Genomic DNA, 17,224 nt, shown 5'->3' with positions numbered 1-17,224 from the left:
CTCTCAGCCGCAACTACCCGACCATGCCAAGGTAGAAGAGCAGGCGCAGTGGCGTTAAGAGCCCCCTCCCCTGGTGGCACCTGGGTGCAATCGCAGACGCGGGTCTATCTCTCATTCACACAGAGACACAAACAGAGAGCGAGAGGAAAGACGGGGAGCGAGGAAGGAGGAGACTCCCACCGCCAAAACTTAAAGGAAAAGTATAAAGTGAAAGTGACCTTCCCTTGTTGGACCAGAAGCCACAGTCTCTTCCCCGGAGACCCAATGAGCGAAACTCTTTCCTGGTTCGTCCACAGCAAAGGGAGCAAAGCGAAAGGAAGAACCCCCCCCCCCCAAAAAAAAGAGAGTCCTACGAGGTTTTTGGTAGAGTTTCACAGGAAAGAAGCCAAGCGTTCATATAATTCATCATCATCATCATCATGTAACTCAGGATCGTGAGAAATGGGTGGAGGGGGAAAGGACAGCCAGTACCCTAACAGGGGTCTCCAACCTTGGCAACTTTAAGACGTGTGGACTTCAACTCCCAGAATGCCTCAGCCATCAAAGCTTGACAAAGCTGGCTGAGGAATTCTGGGAGTTGAAGTCCACAAGTCTTAAAGTTGCCAAGGTTGGAGACCCCTACCCTAGAAGAGGTTAAAAACATCCTCCTCACCTGATGCTTCTCAGGCGTCCAACAACTTCCTAGGAGGTGTTGGAAGAAATATCCTTCTGGGTTGGTTCACTTCCAAGTGGGGAAAAGGATATGAAGGCTGTTTGGAAGGATGGTTGAACGGAGGACAGGATCTCATGCCTTGGAGCTCCTGGGCGACAAAGGACAGAGACCCCTGAGCTTCTATGCCCTCTGGGCGTTTGAGTTTGTATTCCGATTGGATGTCAGACTCTCCTGGGGCCACGCAGGGGCAATCCTAGACTGTCCTGAGAGCCAAGCTTGTCTGAGCCTTGGCTGGTTAATGTAATCTTCCCAGATGCCATGCAGTGACTTTCTGTTGCTAGATGGGTACCATTATGGCTCTGCCTGAAGGAGGCAAATCTTTGTTATAGGGAATAAATTGGCTCAGGCCTTAATGGCCCGCTGACAAAGGTGGGTGGAGGGTTGAGTTTCTTCCTCCCTTTTAGGAAGGCAGCCGTTTAATATTTCCTAAAATATTTAACTTTAGGAACATTAAATATTTTAATTTAATTTTTCTAGGAGAGGGGCAGATTTTAACTTCCTACAGAGGTCAGAGAAACGAGGTCTCCCTGAAGCAGAAGAGGGAGAATCATATAGAGCTGGCTGAGGAATTCTGGGAGTTGAAGTCCACAAGTCCACAAGTTGCCAAGGTTGGAGACCCCTGATATAGAGAGTCAAAACTACCTTGCTAATGCTTTTCTCATTCCATGGTTTTCATGGCATCATTGGGCAAGGTGAAACTGAGTCAGATGTGAACTCATTCCACCCCCTTCTAACATTTTCTAACATTTTCTATCACACTCCCTCTCCTCCCGGTAAGTTCTACATATTCATCTGTTTGTTCATTAAGCTTTTTTTGTTCAATTTATAAAAAGTAGGCATCATTTACATTGTGCAATAACTGTTTCCTGTAATTTATTAACCTTTAAAATTGAAAAAGGTGGTTAACAATCAGGAAATGTGTTTTTTTTTAAAAGCCTATATTCAGATAAAAGGCACAAAGTCACAATCATGCTACTAACTGTTTTCTCCAAAATCATATCAATGCTAGTCCCCTAACATAGCAATAGCAATAGCAGTTAGAGAGGAGGCTCTCCCCCTGGGGGTCGCTAGCCGACACTGTCTGGCTGACGGCTCCCTGAGGAGGCCAATTCTGGGATCACACTGGACGGTGGGAGGCTATCCTGGGCCTAAGCCATGGAGCGCTTTAAAGGTCATAATTAGTACCTTGAATTGCACCCAGAAGACAACCGGCAACCAGTGCAGGCCACCTAAAAGGGGTGTAACATGGGAGCACCTAGGTGCCCCCATTATAACCTGCGCAGGCGCATTCTGGACCAGTTGAAGCCTCCGGGTGCTCTTTAAGGGCAGCCCCATGAAGAGAGAGCGTTACAGTAGTCCAGGCAAGAAAGGACGAGGGCCTGAGTGACTGTGCATAGCGGATCCCGATCCAGGAAGGGGTGCAACTGACGTACCAGGCGAGCCTGGTAAAAGGCCCCCCTGGTCACAGCTGTCAGGTGTTCTTCTAAACTAAGCTGCGTATCCAGGAGGACACCCAGACTGTGGGCCCTCTCTGAGGGGGCTAAAATTTCTCCCCCTATCGTCAAAGATGGAACAAGATGCACAAATCGGGATGACGGAAACCACAGCCACTCAGTCTTGGAGGGATTGAGCTTGAGCCGGTTCCTCCCCATCCAGATCCACACAGCCTCCAGGCATCGGGACATCACATCGAGGGCATCATTTGGGACTGTGTATGTCAGCTAATCCAAACCCCTCCCCCCAAAGCAGCACCCTACACCATTTTTGACAGATGGCACTCCAGTGTCTTCTTGAAAGCTTCCTGTGTTCAATTGTTCTGTCAGAAAATTTCTCCTTATTTCTAGGTTGAAATCTAGGTTGGCTAGTTACACCCAAATCCTGCAACCGTTCTTCAAATGTTTTAGTCCCCAGGCCTTTGAGGACCTTCGTTGCTCTTCTCTGAACTTTTTCCAAGGTCTCAACATCTTTTTTGTAATGTGGATTACAAAATGTGGATGCAGGAGTGGCCTCACAAAGGACCAAAATGGCGGTGGCACAGCAGCGACGAGGGAACTGGTCCGGGGCACGGGATGCCTGGGTTACTGGCGGGTCTGCCACCCAGGCCTGAATTCCACTACCGTTTTGGCCGAAGCGAGTCGAACCGGGAGCAACTCACCTCTGCCCCAGGGGTTTTGGGATGCATTCTGTGAGTTAGCCCATTTGAGGTATGTTGAATCAAAAATTGTGGCCCAACAAGGCACCCAGTTTAAGGTTACAAAAAGACACAAGAGGTTTAATATAATATAGATAGTAAAACCTTTAATGTAAATAAGTTCTATTTGGAAAGCCTTAAGGAAAAACATAGGATGGGCTTTCCCCTTTTCCTATCAGCCTCCCAAACAGGCCCATACTGCAGGGGTGTGGTTAATGGGCAGGGTCTGGATGGAGCGAGAATCTGCCCCTTTAGGACCAGGGATTGCTCTCCATCTCATCTCCTCGGACTCGAAGGGGAGTCCAAGTTCAGCCGAGAGGTCCAAAGGGCAGCTCCAGAGTGACCTTGACAAGATGGAATTATAGCAATAGCAATAGCAGTTAGACTTATATACCGCTTCATAGGGCTTTCAGCCCTCTCTAAGCGGTTTACAGAGTCAGCATATCACCCCCACAGTCTGGGTCCTCATTTCACTCACCTCGGAAGGATGGAAGGCTGAGTCAACCTTGAGCCGGTGAGATTTGAACAGCTGAACTGCAGAACTGCAGTCAGCTGAAGTAGCCTGCAGTGCTGCATTTAACCACTGCGCCACCTCGGCTCCCTTATTGGCTTAATTAGAGGGTTAATCAAGAGAGGACCGCTCCCTCCCTCCCGGTAGATCAGTGGTGGGTTGCTAACCGGTTTACTACTGGTTTGCTCATGCTTACGCAAAGCTTGTGCACATGCACAGAAGTGTCCAGGCAGGTGGGCGGAGCCTCCTGCCGCCACCCCTACCGGTACGGCCTAACTGGGCCGAACCAGGAGCAACCCATCTCTGCTGTAGATGTTTCATATTAACAAAGAAGACGGGGCTACAATGGGAGTGGCACCAAAGGAGGGAGCCTGGCATCATTTTGCCAGAATCTTTGCAAAAGTTCGAAAGAAAGAAGGGCAACTCATAAAGGAGAGATGCTCCCTTCCGTTGCCCTCTTCAAGTTCCCAAAACTTGGGAGACACCCTAGATCAGGTACTATGTAGTGTTGTGTAGAGTTTGTGTGTGTGTGTGTGTTCAATTGCATTGCACGAAAAGCTGCCAAACAGGCTCCAAAACAGAGAATTAGGCTTTTTTAATTCTCTGTTATGGAACCTCCCTCACTCACTCAATATTTTTTATTTTTGTATTTAATGGAAGGGAAATAGAAGATACTCACCTGCAGGTGGCTGGATGAGCATTGCTGGAAGGAGAAAATGACCCAATGAGAACCATTCATGGGCTGGAGCACTGAGGGAGTCCTCCCCCCCTTTCAATAGCCCATAATAGGTTGCATCTTCCCTTAATAGCCCCTCACAGAAGAGAGGTTCCCAAACACATTTCTCAGAGGGACAAGCAGTCTTGCTATTGGATGCCCCTCTTTGCCCTCTGCTCACTAAGCTTCACAAGATGTCTCCCCTAGATGGTCCCCATCCCCGCAACCTCTTATCCAGCCCCACAGACTCACCATTCTTGCTCTTCAGGTAGGAGAAGAACCCCATAGCCAGGAAGGCCACTCCTATCACGGCCCCCACAGCCCCCGTCCAGAGTTTCCTCCTGGCAGAACTGGAGGAATGGGGCTCTGAGGAAGGAGAAGGAGCTTTACCTGAGCAGGAGGATCAGGCCCGCCTTCCTCTAGGAGGTTTCATTCCGGTTCTACCCACAGGAAGCGTCTGTCCCACTTCTCAGGGCAGAATGGAATCCCCAGAGAAGGGGAGGGAGGGAGGAGAGCGGCTTACCCCACTGGACAGTGATGGGGGCCTCCAAGCTGGTGTGCTCCACCTTGCAAGTGTAGACATCCCCCTGCTGGGGCTGGGTCTCCAGCATCACCTGGAGCTGGTAGGTCCAGTCTCCATTCCGGAGCTCCTCCCCGAAGGCCACACCCTCCTTTTCCGGCCACCCATTCTTCAGCCACTGGATCTCGATCTCTACGGGGTAAAAGCCCGTCGCGGTGCAGAGGAGGATGGTGTTGGGGGAATCGGGGTCCATCTTGGTGGGGGAGATGGTGACGGTGGGCTTGGCTGGAGGGAAGGAGGGACATGAGAGACCCAACAGAGCCCAGAACAGAAGACCAAACGCAGAAACCATTTTAACTTTCAAATTACAGAATAAGTGCAAAATAATAACCTTGGCCGCTATCTAATAAAAAGAAAGAATGATTGATCCAATTTATATGGTTGCTCATCTCAACAGGTGCCTCTGAGCAGCAAACAGTTTTTTTTAAAAAAAAAATCATAAATATTACAAAAGTTAAAACGCATAGCAGCCATGCAAAAACTCAAACCAGTAACATAACCAAGAAGTCAGTCCCTGTATACCCTTGGCATCTTAGATGTTGGCATAAATAATAAAAGGCCAGCAGAGCTGGTGCCATCCTGTTCTCAGGAGGTGATGTCATGGCCCAGGCTCAAAATTCGAACTCTGATTCTGAGAAAGTGCTCCAGTTAAAACCAGAGTATGTGAGCCTCAGGAGACCAGAAGCCAAGAATCCCATGAGGCTGATCAAACACCTGAACAGCTGCGGCAGTCAGATGAAGATGAAGTAAAGCTGTCCAGCCCCTGCACCAGGCAAGTAGAATGAAGAGCACAGCAGAGACATTCTATAAGGCTTCTCGCTAAGCAAGGGGATACATTTCTTGAGAAATGACAGCTGGCTGAAGCCAGATAAAGGAGGCAGCTCTAACCCATGTTCCTCTGTGGGAAAATACCATCTAGTACTCAGCTGTTACGTGATATTCCTGAGGATTCTGCCAGTGAAAGTCTGACCTCCAGACTGGCTGACAACCTTGATTCGGCTCTTGGAACTTTGGAATGATTTGGGAGTATTTTTATTCACACTTCTGTTAACACCAAACTCGGTAAAACAGACTCTGTTAAGATAATTACAAAATGTAACAGCTGGAGCAGTGAAAGGTTGGACAGTGAGTAAGAACACACATAGCTAATTGATTGAAGAGAGTTGGCCATGGCATGAAGAAATATGATTGGTTGCTACGAGAGTAAAGGGGGAGTTTGATACCCCTGGGTTAAACAAGGGGAGTCTTTGTACCCTCCTCCCCAGGATGGACTGGAATAACTTGTTGCAGCCAACTCGCCGTGGACAACTCACTTTCAGACAACTTGCTGCAGGACAATTCAATTCAATTATTTAAAATAATTTTAAAAAATCATTTTACTTTTTGTCATTTACTTTTTATGTTGTCCCTCCTTTGGCATTCTTAGTTTAATGATTTTATTCCATTGTTTCTTTGATATTACCGGTAATCTTGTCCTGCAGCAAGTTGGCCATGGTAAATTGGCAGTGGTGAGTCGGATGTGACGAATTGGTCATGACGAGTTGTCAAATACCCTCCCCAGGAAGCCCTTCCCTCCCGGACTCACTTTTCCGGCCAACCACAAGCCCCATCTTGGCTGCCTTGTAGTTGTGTCTGCAGAAGCGATCCACTTCAGCCCTCTTCATCATCAGAATGACCTTGTTTCTGTTCCACTCCTTGGCCTCCAGCTGTCCCAACTCTGTGATGGCCACGTGCTTCCCGAGGTGGCTGTCGAAGCGGACAAACTCCTGCCGGTCGTAGAAGTACCTGTCCAAGTAACGCACCTGCTGCGTCCCATCACGTGGGAAAAGACAGGCGGTCTTCTCCTGGTACAAGAAATGGACTGCAGGGAGTAGGAAGAGGAGAAGGAGGGAAGCCATCATAATGGAGTCCAGAGACACCTGAGCATTCGGTGTGCTGTTGCAGCTAGAAAGAGCCAACATGATCTTGGGTTGCATCCACAAAGGGACAATTGAAGGAGCCCAGGAAGGGCTGCACCGGTCAGACTGTGGCTGGAATTGGGTGTCCAGTTTGGTCTCCCCAATGGGAAAAGGAGGCAGAGGGACTGGGAAGGGGCAGAGGAGGCCAGAAGCCTACAACCAGAGGCTGCGGGGAACTGGTTTCTTTTGCCTGAGGGAGGAGGGGAGGAGGAGAAAGGAGGAAGAGGGGAGGGGAAGCAGGAGGAGGAAGAGGAGGAGGAGGGAGGCAGAGGAAGAGGGGGAGGGAGGAGGGGAACGAAGGAGGCCATCATAATAGAGGGTCCATTACTCCCAGTCACTACGTGATCAAATAATTTTGGAGATTCACCATGTTTAATGCAACAAGCTTTGGCGAAGCCACTTCCCAGTTTAATTCAGGGCCCAGAAGGTCCGACTCCAGCCCAGCCACATGGGATGGCTTGCAAGACAGCCCCAGAGTTGCTTCCCCATGACCCCCTCTCCCACTTGGGCCACCTCCAAAGAAGAAGGGGTTCACTCAAAGGGGGTATTCAGCCAGTTCAGACAGGTTCTGGAGAACTGGTAGCAGAAAATCTGAGTAGTTCGGAGAACCAGCAAATAGGCTGGCTCCGCCCCCATTGCCTCCCAGCTGATCTTCTTTAGTTGCCCTGAGCAGGAGAAGGGAGTTGGAAATAAGGTTAGTGGGGTGGGGAGGGAATGGGGATTGTACAGTATCCTTCCTCTGCCACACCCACAAAGCCCCACCCACAGAACTAGTAGTGACATATTTTGAATCCCACCACTGTGTTCACTCTCTATCCTGGGGGTGGGGGGGATGTGGAGTGGAAGGGGGAGACCGCATAAGCGTTTGGGACTCCTGCAGGATGCTGTGTCTCTCGCTCTTGACCCCTTTCTCAAAATCACTTGCTTTCTTCCACCACCAGTATCCCAGACCCCCTCCTCCCCCCACCGAGCCCCCTCCTTACCAGGGGGCTTCTTCCCGCCTCCACTTCCTGGGTTCTGGGCCAGGCCCAGCACCCCCACCAGCAACAGCAGGGGGACTCCAGCATTGCCCATGGATGCTGCTCCACAATCCCCCTCCCAAGAGAGGGGGAACCCAGAGGCGTTCGATCCCGGAGGCGGAATCGGTGGTCTGAATTGCGGACGGAGGAAGTGTTTTTTTCTCTCTCTCTCAAAATTGGCAGAAGAAGCAGCGGGACCAATGGGAATTCTCCCTTATGCAGCGTCATCGGTCTCCGGGCAGAGTCTCTCTTGATATCACCCTATGCAGGAGATAGTTCATACAAGAGAGAGAAGTAGAGAAAGTGGGAAGTGGGGATCCTTACAGTCTTTTTTTGCGGGGGGGGGGGAGTTCTGGCTTAACGGGGTGCCCCCTGACAGTCCCAGAGGGGATAATCCCTTCCTTTGCTCTCTTCACCCAGCGAGATCTCTTTTTCTCTGTGTGCCCGGAGACAGCTGGACCAGGGGAGACAGAATAGCAGTGGTCCAATATTTGCCACAGAGAGGAGGGGGTCAATCTATTTTCCAAAGCATCTGAAGGCTGGAGAAGGAACAATGGATGGAAACTGAACAAGGAGAGATTGAACCTAGAAATAAGGATAACTTTTCTGACAGTGAGAACAATCTACCAATGATTTGCCTTCAGAAGTTGTGGGAGCTTCATCACTGGAGGCTTTCAAGAAGAGACTGGACTGCCATTTGTCAGAAATGGTGTAGGGTGTTCTGCCTGGGCAGGGGGTTGGACTAGGTGACCTAAAAGATCCCTTCCAGCTCTGTTAATCTGTTAAATCTATTAGATATTCTTTTAGGCTTGCTTAAACCACCACCATCCCAAACCCAGATTGGGAAGGCAGAGACTCTGAAGGAGGAGAGGAGGAGTAAGGGAAAAGAAGAGATGGAGGAGGGAGGAGGGAGTGGAGGAGGGGAGAGGGAGGAAGAGGAGGGGAGAGGGAGGAGGAGGGGAGAAGGAGAGGGGGAGGAGGAGGAAGGAGGAGGATGGATATAGCGGGACATGGCAACCTCCTCCCACAGGCAGGAATCTCTCAGGGCAGGAGGGCAGGATTTATTCTCTAGGTAGAACTACAAGCAATGAGTGGAAGTTCCACAGGGAGGGATCCGAAGTTGAACTAAGGAGGAATTTTCTGCCTGGGAGAGTGATGAAGGAGGGTAATGGCTGATGGGTCAGGGTGCCACCTCGCAGGGCACAAAGTGACAAGACAGAAGGAACAACCTCAAGGAAGAGGCATCCCAACACAAGGGTCAAGTTAGAGGCACCTGAGTTTGGGCCAGTCCGGGACGCTGAGAAAGTGATGGTCTCTGAACGTGGCTGTTTTCTTGCAGACGTTTCCTCTCTCTAACTAGGAGACATCTAATGCCAGCACTGATGACGTTACCTAGTTGGGTCATGAAATGTCTGCAAGAAAACCACCCAGCTCAGAGAGGACCAGAGAGACTCTACATTTCAACCCTGAGCTACAAAGATTCTCCTTTATTGTGATGAAAGAAATGTCCTTCTGGGTTCGGCTCCAAGTGGGGAAAAAGACACTGGAGACAAGGAGGCTGCTTGGAAAGATGGTTTTAATGGTGGACAGGACCACATGGCTTGAGTCCTGAACAGAAAAGGTGATCACATGCTTCAATGTTGGTGAAGAAGAAGAGAAGGGCTGAGGGAGGGGCTTGCTAGGCTTTTATAACCTGTTCAGTCCCACCTCTCTGTTTCCTGTTCCTGTGTAAGAAATGTATTCTGATTGGTTGTCAGACTCCCATAGGGCCTTGCAGGGGCAACTCTCTGGGCTGTGTTTTGAATCCAGGTTTGGTTGAGTTCTCAGATGCCATGTGGTCAGTTGGGGCCAATATTATCATGCTTTCCTGTAGCTGAAGTGGAGAAGTCTTTATTATGTAAAGTGGACTAGCTTGGCCTTCTTAATGGCCCATTAACAAGGTGGGGATGGGCAGGAAGCTACAGGCAACTATTCTGTCTTTTAAAACATGTTTCTTTCTTTTCACATCCAGAGAAATATTCTGCCTTTTCAATATTTCCTAGGATATTTCATTTTTCTGGGAGAGGGCTGGATGATAACTTCCCACAATTGGTACCGAGAAAGTGACTCAGACATGACCCTCCCTAGTTCTCACGAAGACAAAGGGAGGGCAGGGGGAGTACATTCAGACATGCAGGATTCTTTCCCTGCGACCTGATTAGCCTGCCTGACTCTGTTTCCCTGCCATCTACCTGGAAGGGCTGACACTTGTCTTCTGCTCTCTTTTTTTTTTATATGAATACATTTTATTTATTTCATTTTCATTTTCATTTTATACAATCACTTATATACTGTGCGTAAAAAAAAAAAGAGAAAAAAAAACCCAACATGACACTTCATTCCCCCATACACCCTCTCTTCTCCCCCTCCAACTTTCATTTCACCCCTCCAGCATTCCCCTCTTCTACTTCCCTTCCCCCTCAGACATCTCCCCCTCCCTCCATCTCACCCTCCTTACATTCCCTCTCACTCCCTCTTTACTTCTCCCTCCTCTTTCCCTCTTCTCCTCGCTTTGGTGTATCCATACATTTCAGTTTTTTTTTTGTTTTTTTTTTTAAAAAGGAGAAAAAGAAAAAAAGAAAAAAGAAAAATGAGCCGCAGTATACAAGTGAATTCTTATTGTTCTAAGAATTGAAACTGTAATTCCACCCTCCCCCCTCCCCCCTATAATCCCCCCTCCCTAACCCCCTTACGGCTTCGCAGGTCCCATACCCGGCATAATTCTTTAACAAGCATTTGAGTATAATAAGGCCAGCTAACTTTAAAATTAAAAAAATAAAATAAAAGTAAAGCCAAAGAAAAAAAAAAAAGAGAATAGTAAAAAATACAAAATAAAAACACACACACACACACACACACAAAAAGAAAGGAGAAACAAGAAGGGTCAATAAACCCACTACGTTAACACAGCTTCCCATTATCTGTAAATCTTAAACAATGTAGCTCATTCCAAATTTCGGTTATTTTACTACTTGCAGGGTTTCAAACTGTATTAGAGCCAGGTAAGTTGATCAATTAGGATTCCCCAACTAAAAGTCTCATTGCTTTGTCTATCTATTCAGACCTTTAATTTATCTCTTTTTTATCCGAATATCCAAACCTTTCTATAAAACCATTAAACTCAAGTACTTCTTTCATTTTTCATTTCCAACACCTCCCTTTCTATCCTTACCCACCTCCACATGTAAATTTTTTTACCTTCCACCCTGCCTTTATCCATATCCACATATATATTTTATCCGCATCCATTGCTCCTCCCATATTTACTCCACTTTCCTGAAGACTCTCCGACCAATCTTTCTTGACCTTATATTGAAATAGCAACTCAAACAAACATCAGCTTGCATTCTAGCCCCAGGTAGTCTAATTAAGCTTTCGCTACCCTTCCCTCTCCCACGCGCCTCCCAACTCCGTTCGTCCCAGACCACAACTCAAAAAGATCGCAATCTCCGCTCTCCTCGCCTAGGAAAATAATTCATGCGCAATTTGAGTTAGAGTTCAGACAAATCTTATATACAATATGTGTCCACAATCAGCAACGCTTCTTTCAGTCTCCATGTCTCATCATCGATATACAACTTTCCCATTTTATCCCAGACGGAAATCATAAAGCTTTAAGAACATCGCTAAGTCTTTATTCTTTAGTCTTCTGCCCTTCCGGAAGAGGAAAGCAACACCCTCCGCCTTGTAGCCACGTGTCTCGCTGTTTGTCTTCTCCTTCTCCTTGTCTCTCTCCAGGTCCGGATGAATCAGGAAGTCCCGCCTTCAGGGTCTCGTAGTAAAATTCTCGGGCTTCACAGACAGAATTAATGCGGTGTTTTTGGTTGCCAAATGTAACTGTAATACCAGCTGGGACTTCCCATTTGTATGGAATCTGAGAATTTCTGAGTTCTTCGGTTAAGAAAGCGTACTCTCTCCTTGATCTTAATATTTGAGATGGTAACTCTTTAAAAACAATCAAGTCCTGTCCGTCAATTCTCAACCTCTTGCTGTAAAGCCTCTGTATTATCTCATTTCTGGATTCCCTTGTGGTAAAGTATATAATTATGTCCCTCGGAAGCTGTCGCTGTTTTGCTACCCACGAATTCTGGGGTAAATTCTTTGAATCTGCCAATCAAAGTTAAATCCCGGACTTCCCACCAAGCGGCTGAAAGCCTCAAAGAAGATCTGTCTTCTGCTCTCTTGAACACTTCCAGGGGAGCATATATACAGCATGAAGAATAAATACTTATGGATATATTTACTGTACATATATGACATTTTATCCTTTATACTGTTTATTTACAGCATAAAGAATAAATACTTATATATTTATAAATCTGGTATTTTATTCTGTATACTGTTTATATACAGTATAAAAATAAAAATATTTATATATTTACTGTACATATCTGGCATGACATTCTTGATACTGTTTATATACAGAATAAAGAATACTTATATGTATGTTTATATATCTGGTGTTTTATTCTGTATACTGTTTATATACAGCATAATGAATAAATACATAGATATATTTACTGTATCTATCTGGCATGATATTCTTGATACTGTTTATATACAGAATAAAGAATACTTATATTTATGTTTATATATCTGGTATTTTATCCTCTATTCGGTTTATATACAGCATAAAGAATAAATACTTAAAGATATATTTATAAATCTGGTATTCTGTATGCTGTTTATATACAGTATAAAGAATAAATATTATATTTACATATCCAGTATTTTATCCTGTATCCTGTTTAAATACAGCATAAAGAACAAATACTTATATAAATATTTATATATGTATATTTTATCCTGTATTCGGTTTATATGCAGCATAAAGAAAAAATACATATATACATTTACATATCTGGTATTTTATCCTGTAGTGTATGTGGTTGATATACAGCACAAATAATAAATAATTATATCGATATATTCATATAGGGCTTTTTAAAAATCTTTATACGGCTTATATACCGTATAAAGAAGAAATACTCATAGATACATATTTATAAACCATTTTATTCTTTCGACTGCTTCCATCTTCCCTCAACATATTAAGAGAAGATTATTCTCTCCCAGCGCTTCCAAAGACTCCCAATTTCTCGCCCATCCAGAAAAAAAATAAAATAAAAATAAAACCGAAAATGCAAATGGGGCTCTCGAGAGGCTCGCGGGCTCCGCGAGGGCGGGGCCGGAGGGTCACGTGGCCACTGCCGCGGGGGCCCCCCCCGCCTACGCGATGACGCATCGCGCGCGCGCGCGCACCAACCATCTTGGGACCGGGCGGAGGTGGGCCCGGAGTGGCGTCCTCGGCTTCCGGTTTGCTCGATCTCTCCCCCCCCCTCCCCCTCCCGCGAGGTGAGAGCGGCGTCCGGTATCCGTGGGGACGAGGCGGTTGGCGGGCGTCGCGCGGTTCCCAGGTGAGGCTGCCGTTCCCAGCGTCCCCCGGCGAAGCGGGGCTTCCATCCTGACCCTCGGAAGGACCTCGTCTAGCTGCCGGACTACGGAGTCCATTATCCCCAGGCAGGCAGGGGCGGGCGACGGTTAACGGGCTACATCTCCCATCATTCTGGCTGCCTCGCCTTTTTCCGGAGGGGCTGGACTACAACTCCCATCCTCCTCCCCAAGAAACGCAGCAGCTGCCCTTTGGGGACTACATCATGCCCCGGGCTGTGCAGCATGGGCCCATTCCCCCCCCCCCCGCCCACTGGAGTCTCATATATACTTGGGGCCTCTTGGGGTCCAGTTTCTTTTAAAAAAAAAACCTACCAAATGTATTATTTGGTAGAGATGCAGGGGCTGAGCCCTCCAATGTGGAATTTATTATTTTTATTTTTTATTTATACACCTACACGTATATATGCATGTGCATTTATGTTGATAAGTATGTCAGTGGTGGGTTTCAACAAACTTTAGAACCACTTCTGTAGGTGTGGCCCGCTTTGTGGGAGTGGCTTGCTGGCCATGTGACTGGGTGGGAGTGGCTTGCCGGCCATGTGACTGGGTGGGAGTGGCTTGCCGGCCATGTGACTGGGTGGGTGTGGCCAACTGGTAAAATGTGGTGAAACTCACTTAACAACGCTCTTGCTTAGCAACCAAAATGTTGGCTCAGGAACTCTGGCACTGAAGCGTGCAAGTCTTAAAGCTGTCAAGTGGCAAGACCCCTAACCCTTTAGGAAAAAAAAACCCCCAGGGGTGTACAAACTTCACAGCTTTAAGACTTGTGGACTTCAACTCCCAGAATTCCTCCTCTCGCTCTTTTTATCTTAATGATGCGCGGATGGGTGGGGGGAGTGAGCTGGAACTGGTTACAAACAGCACAGTAGATTGTGAAACCTCTTTTATAGAAGAGGTCAGAACTGGCAGGAACCCATCCCTGATGTATATATATCTTCCGGTATTTCTCTATCTATCTATCTATCTATCTATCTATCTATCTATCTATCTATCTATCTATCTATCTATCTATCTATCATCTACCTACCTACCTACCTACCTACCTAATCTATCTTCTACCTACCTACCTACCTATCATCTCTTTCTATTATCTATCTATCATCTCTATATCTATGTATCTATCTATCCATCATCTCTCTTTATTATCTATCCATCCATCCGTCCGTATAGCTATATACATATACAGGTAGTCCTTGACTTACGACCACAATTGAGCTCAGAATTTACGTTGCTAAGTGAGAAATTTGTGACGTGAGTTTTGTCCCATTTTTACGACTTTACTTGCCACTGTTGTTAAGTGAATCAGTTAAGTTTGTAAACATGGGGCTGTTAAGTGAATCTGGTTTCCCCATCGGCTTTGCTTGGTCAGAAGGTCGCAAAACGGGGAAATTGCGTGACCTTTCGTTTCTCATCCAAGAAACTTCATCAGGGGACAGGGTGGGGTGGGGATCCAGTCAGATGCTGCAACCGTCATAAAGGTGAACCAGTTGTCAAGCATCCGAATGTAAATCATGTGACCGTGGGGATACTGCAATGGTCAGAAGTCACTTTTTCAGTGCTGTTGTAACTTCGAAGGGTCACCAAACAGACTGTTGTAAGTCGAGGACAATCTGTACTGTGAAACTGCTGGGAAGGAAGCATCTCTGGAGGTAACATTCAATATAACCCGATGATTGGTATTCTTCTGTTCTTGGTTCCAGAGTGAGACAAACCAGAGGAGCCTCGGCACATGCAAGCTGAGAAAGACACCATGGGTGAAGCTCTGCAGAAGAAGCTACAGACGGAGCTAGAGAAATATCAGCAGCTCCAGAAAGGTCAGAACCTGCCCTGGATTCTGCTGCGGGGAGGGTCCCAGGACAACCCACACACACACTGCACTGTCTTCCCATTCCTCCCAGTTGCTCCTGACCACTCTGCAGGATCCTGTTTTCTGAAGGTGGCAGCCGTTTTAGAAACACGGTTTTTGTGCAGCTCCCCTCTTCCCCAGCCAGCAGCCCATAAGCTAGGCTGCATGAAAACAATAGGAGCCACACTTCATGCGGCCACCAATCATTTACAGAGAGCTTGCTAAGCTGAGTCTACAATGGCTGGTGAGGCTATCTGGATGGCCACTAGCTCCTTCTCGCCCTCACCTCCCCATGACATCTTTGCCCTTCAATGCCCGCCTCTCAGGGCGCTGGAGCCTGGGTCCACTCCTTCCTTCGATCTCCTGGTCTCTCCCCCAAACCAGCTAGAGCCTATCAGCTCCTCTTGTATCCTGGAGAGCCAGAAGATGGAAGGAAACAGCATTGTGACTCCCCCTTAGAGGAATCCCTCCCTGTGTCCCCCTGCTGACTGCTGGAGGTGTTCCCAAAGATGCGGAGGGTTCTCGCAGGTGTCCCGAGTGCTCTTCTCCAATTGCTGGGCCTTTTAGTAGTACGGGGGGGGGGGGGTGGGAGGAATTGAGTCCTGTCTCTTTCCTGATACACTTGTAATAGAAGTCTCCTCTAGACCTGATGGGGTATGGCTGCTGGAAACAGGCTCAGGAAGCAAAGGACCCTAACCACAAAGGGTATGTGTGTCTCTTCTCTTCCCCCTTGCAGATATGAGCAAATGCATGACAGCCCGTCAGAAGCTGGAGGCTCAGTTGACGGAGAACCATGTGGTGAAGGAGGTGAGGGCCGGGCTGGTTCTCCCCTTCTCCTCTCTTGCCCTGGGCCTCCTTCAGCAACAGCCCTCCTTCTTCTCCCTCTCCAGGAATTGGACCTGCTGGACTCCTCTAATGCCGTCTACAAGCTCATTGGTCCGGTGTTGGTGAAGCAGGACACAGAGGAAGCCAAAGCAACTGTGGGAAAGAGGCTGGAGTACATCACAGGGGAGATGTGAGTGGGCGGGGGTTCCTGGGTAGGGCCTCCAGCTCCCGAGGCAGTGTACGTCAGGGTCCCCACAGCTCTTCTGAGGTTTCTCCCCATGCTCAGGCATTAACTGGCCTGGTTCTCTGTCCGCAGCAAACGCTACGAGGCTCAGATTCAGGATTTCGAGCGGAAGTCGGAGCAGCATCGGGAGGCCCTGGGCCGGTTGCAGCAGGAATTCCAGCGGACCCAGGGCAAGGTGTCCGTCAAGACCTGAAAGGGGAGCATGGAGGGAGGGGTGGGCCGGCCGGCCCCCAGGCCTGTCATTTGGGCCATTTGGATCCCTTCAAATAAAATTCTGTTGGACCTTTTGTGTGTGTCCTCTCTTTCACTGGGGCTTGGGGGACCCAGAATTCCCAGAGGAAGATGCCCAGTGAGGGGAAGCCATCCGAAGGTGGGTGCAGCTGAAGTGCTTGGGTAAGGGAGCTCAGCAACGTGAAAAAGTCATGATGAATCTTCCAGATGTGAAGACAAAGTTTCCCTGACTTCAGACGAGGGACAAAACCTGAGCATCTGTAAAAGGAACCCCTTTGCTTAACTGGGGTACAGACCGTATTCCTCCTGGATTCCTCTTAATTCAGCGGTACCCAACCTTTCCCGACTGGCATCCTGGCCCAGCATGGGGTGGTATGTTAGTAGCAGGCACACACAGGCGTGTGCAGCTCCATTTGTGTGAACTACAGGTACGGGTGGACCTGCACTTGTGAAAGAAACTTTCACGAAAGGAAAGTTTGTGCTGCCGCATGAACCTCTACTTGTGTGAATGGAGGGCGCTTACCTGCTAAGCTCCATTCACATGAGTACAGAGCATGCATACGGCTGCCGCTCACACAGATGGAGGTGTACGTGCATGCATGCACCTGCCACTCTCCCCATGTCTGGTCGGTCCACCAAATCACACTTTTCAGTGCTATTGTAACTGGCACTAAACAAACAGTTGTAACTCAAGGTATACCTGTACTCTTTCCCCCTCCTGAAGATACACCCCTGCATTGTTTCAATGTTCCGTCTCCCCAGGGAGAGACTTCTGTGCCCCACACCAGTCAGGTTGAAGCACTTAGCCAAGCCTGGAGACCACCAGATCCAGATTCTCTGCATATACGAGCCATTTTGAGATTCTCCTCCCCCTCCCACATTTCTCAGGTGATCTCAGA

The 17,224-nt window shown here is 47.8% G+C and overlaps 2 protein-coding genes across 4 annotated transcripts; one reads left to right on the top strand and one right to left on the bottom strand.

Annotated features, from left to right (window-relative positions):
• Window positions 1-3,087: 3,087 nt before the first annotated feature.
• Window positions 3,088-7,741, bottom strand: LOC116502598 (rano class II histocompatibility antigen, A beta chain-like). Its single transcript, XM_032208474.1, has 6 exons — window positions 7,651-7,741; window positions 6,295-6,570; window positions 4,653-4,934; window positions 4,382-4,495; window positions 4,094-4,117; window positions 3,088-3,247 (listed from the first exon to the last, which is right to left on the bottom strand). The coding sequence occupies exons 1-6, from the start codon at window positions 7,739-7,741 to the stop codon at window positions 3,180-3,182; spliced, it is 855 nt and encodes a 284-aa protein (XP_032064365.1). The 3' UTR covers window positions 3,088-3,179.
• Window positions 7,742-13,014: 5,273 nt separating this feature from the next.
• PFDN6 (prefoldin subunit 6) lies at window positions 13,015-16,382 on the top strand. 3 transcript variants are annotated; one of them, XM_032209847.1, is made up of 5 exons: window positions 13,015-13,146; window positions 14,883-14,993; window positions 15,762-15,832; window positions 15,916-16,040; window positions 16,167-16,382. In XM_032209847.1, exons 2-5 carry the CDS (start codon window positions 14,909-14,911, stop codon window positions 16,285-16,287), a joined length of 402 nt encoding a protein of 133 aa, XP_032065738.1. In that variant the 5' UTR covers window positions 13,015-13,146; window positions 14,883-14,908; the 3' UTR covers window positions 16,288-16,382. The 3 variants fall into 3 exon arrangements, with proteins under 3 accessions (XP_032065738.1, XP_032065737.1, XP_032065739.1); XM_032209846.1 differs by having other exon boundaries at window positions 13,017-13,142; window positions 14,880-14,993; XM_032209848.1 differs by lacking the exon at window positions 13,015-13,146 and adding an exon at window positions 13,167-13,245 and having other exon boundaries at window positions 14,880-14,993.
• Window positions 16,383-17,224: the final 842 nt, after the last annotated feature.

This window comes from Thamnophis elegans, chromosome 2, assembly GCF_009769535.1.
Source record: "Thamnophis elegans isolate rThaEle1 chromosome 2, rThaEle1.pri, whole genome shotgun sequence".
Lineage (NCBI taxonomy): Eukaryota > Metazoa > Chordata > Lepidosauria > Squamata > Colubridae > Thamnophis > Thamnophis elegans.
Note: the sequence above shows the minus strand (reverse complement) of the source record. Positions and strands in the feature narration are given on the sequence as shown.

Coding starts and splice junctions, on each gene's coding strand:
- LOC116502598 (XM_032208474.1), bottom strand. CDS start 7,741: ATGGGCAATGCTGGAGTCCCCCTGCTGTTGCTGGTGGGGGTGCTGGGC. Junction 4,935..6,294: donor GCTTGTGGTTGGCCGGAAAA/GTGAGTCCGGGA, acceptor CCTTCCCTCCAG/CCAAGCCCACCGTCACCATC. Junction 4,496..4,652: donor CCCCATCACTGTCCAGTGGG/GTAAGCCGCTCT, acceptor CTCCTTCCTCAG/AGCCCCATTCCTCCAGTTCT.
- PFDN6 (XM_032209847.1), top strand. CDS start 14,909: ATGCAAGCTGAGAAAGACACCATGGGTGAAGCTCTGCAGAAGAAGCTA. Junction 14,994..15,761: donor ATATCAGCAGCTCCAGAAAG/GTCAGAACCTGC, acceptor TCCCCCTTGCAG/ATATGAGCAAATGCATGACA. Junction 16,041..16,166: donor GAGTACATCACAGGGGAGAT/GTGAGTGGGCGG, acceptor CTCTGTCCGCAG/CAAACGCTACGAGGCTCAGA.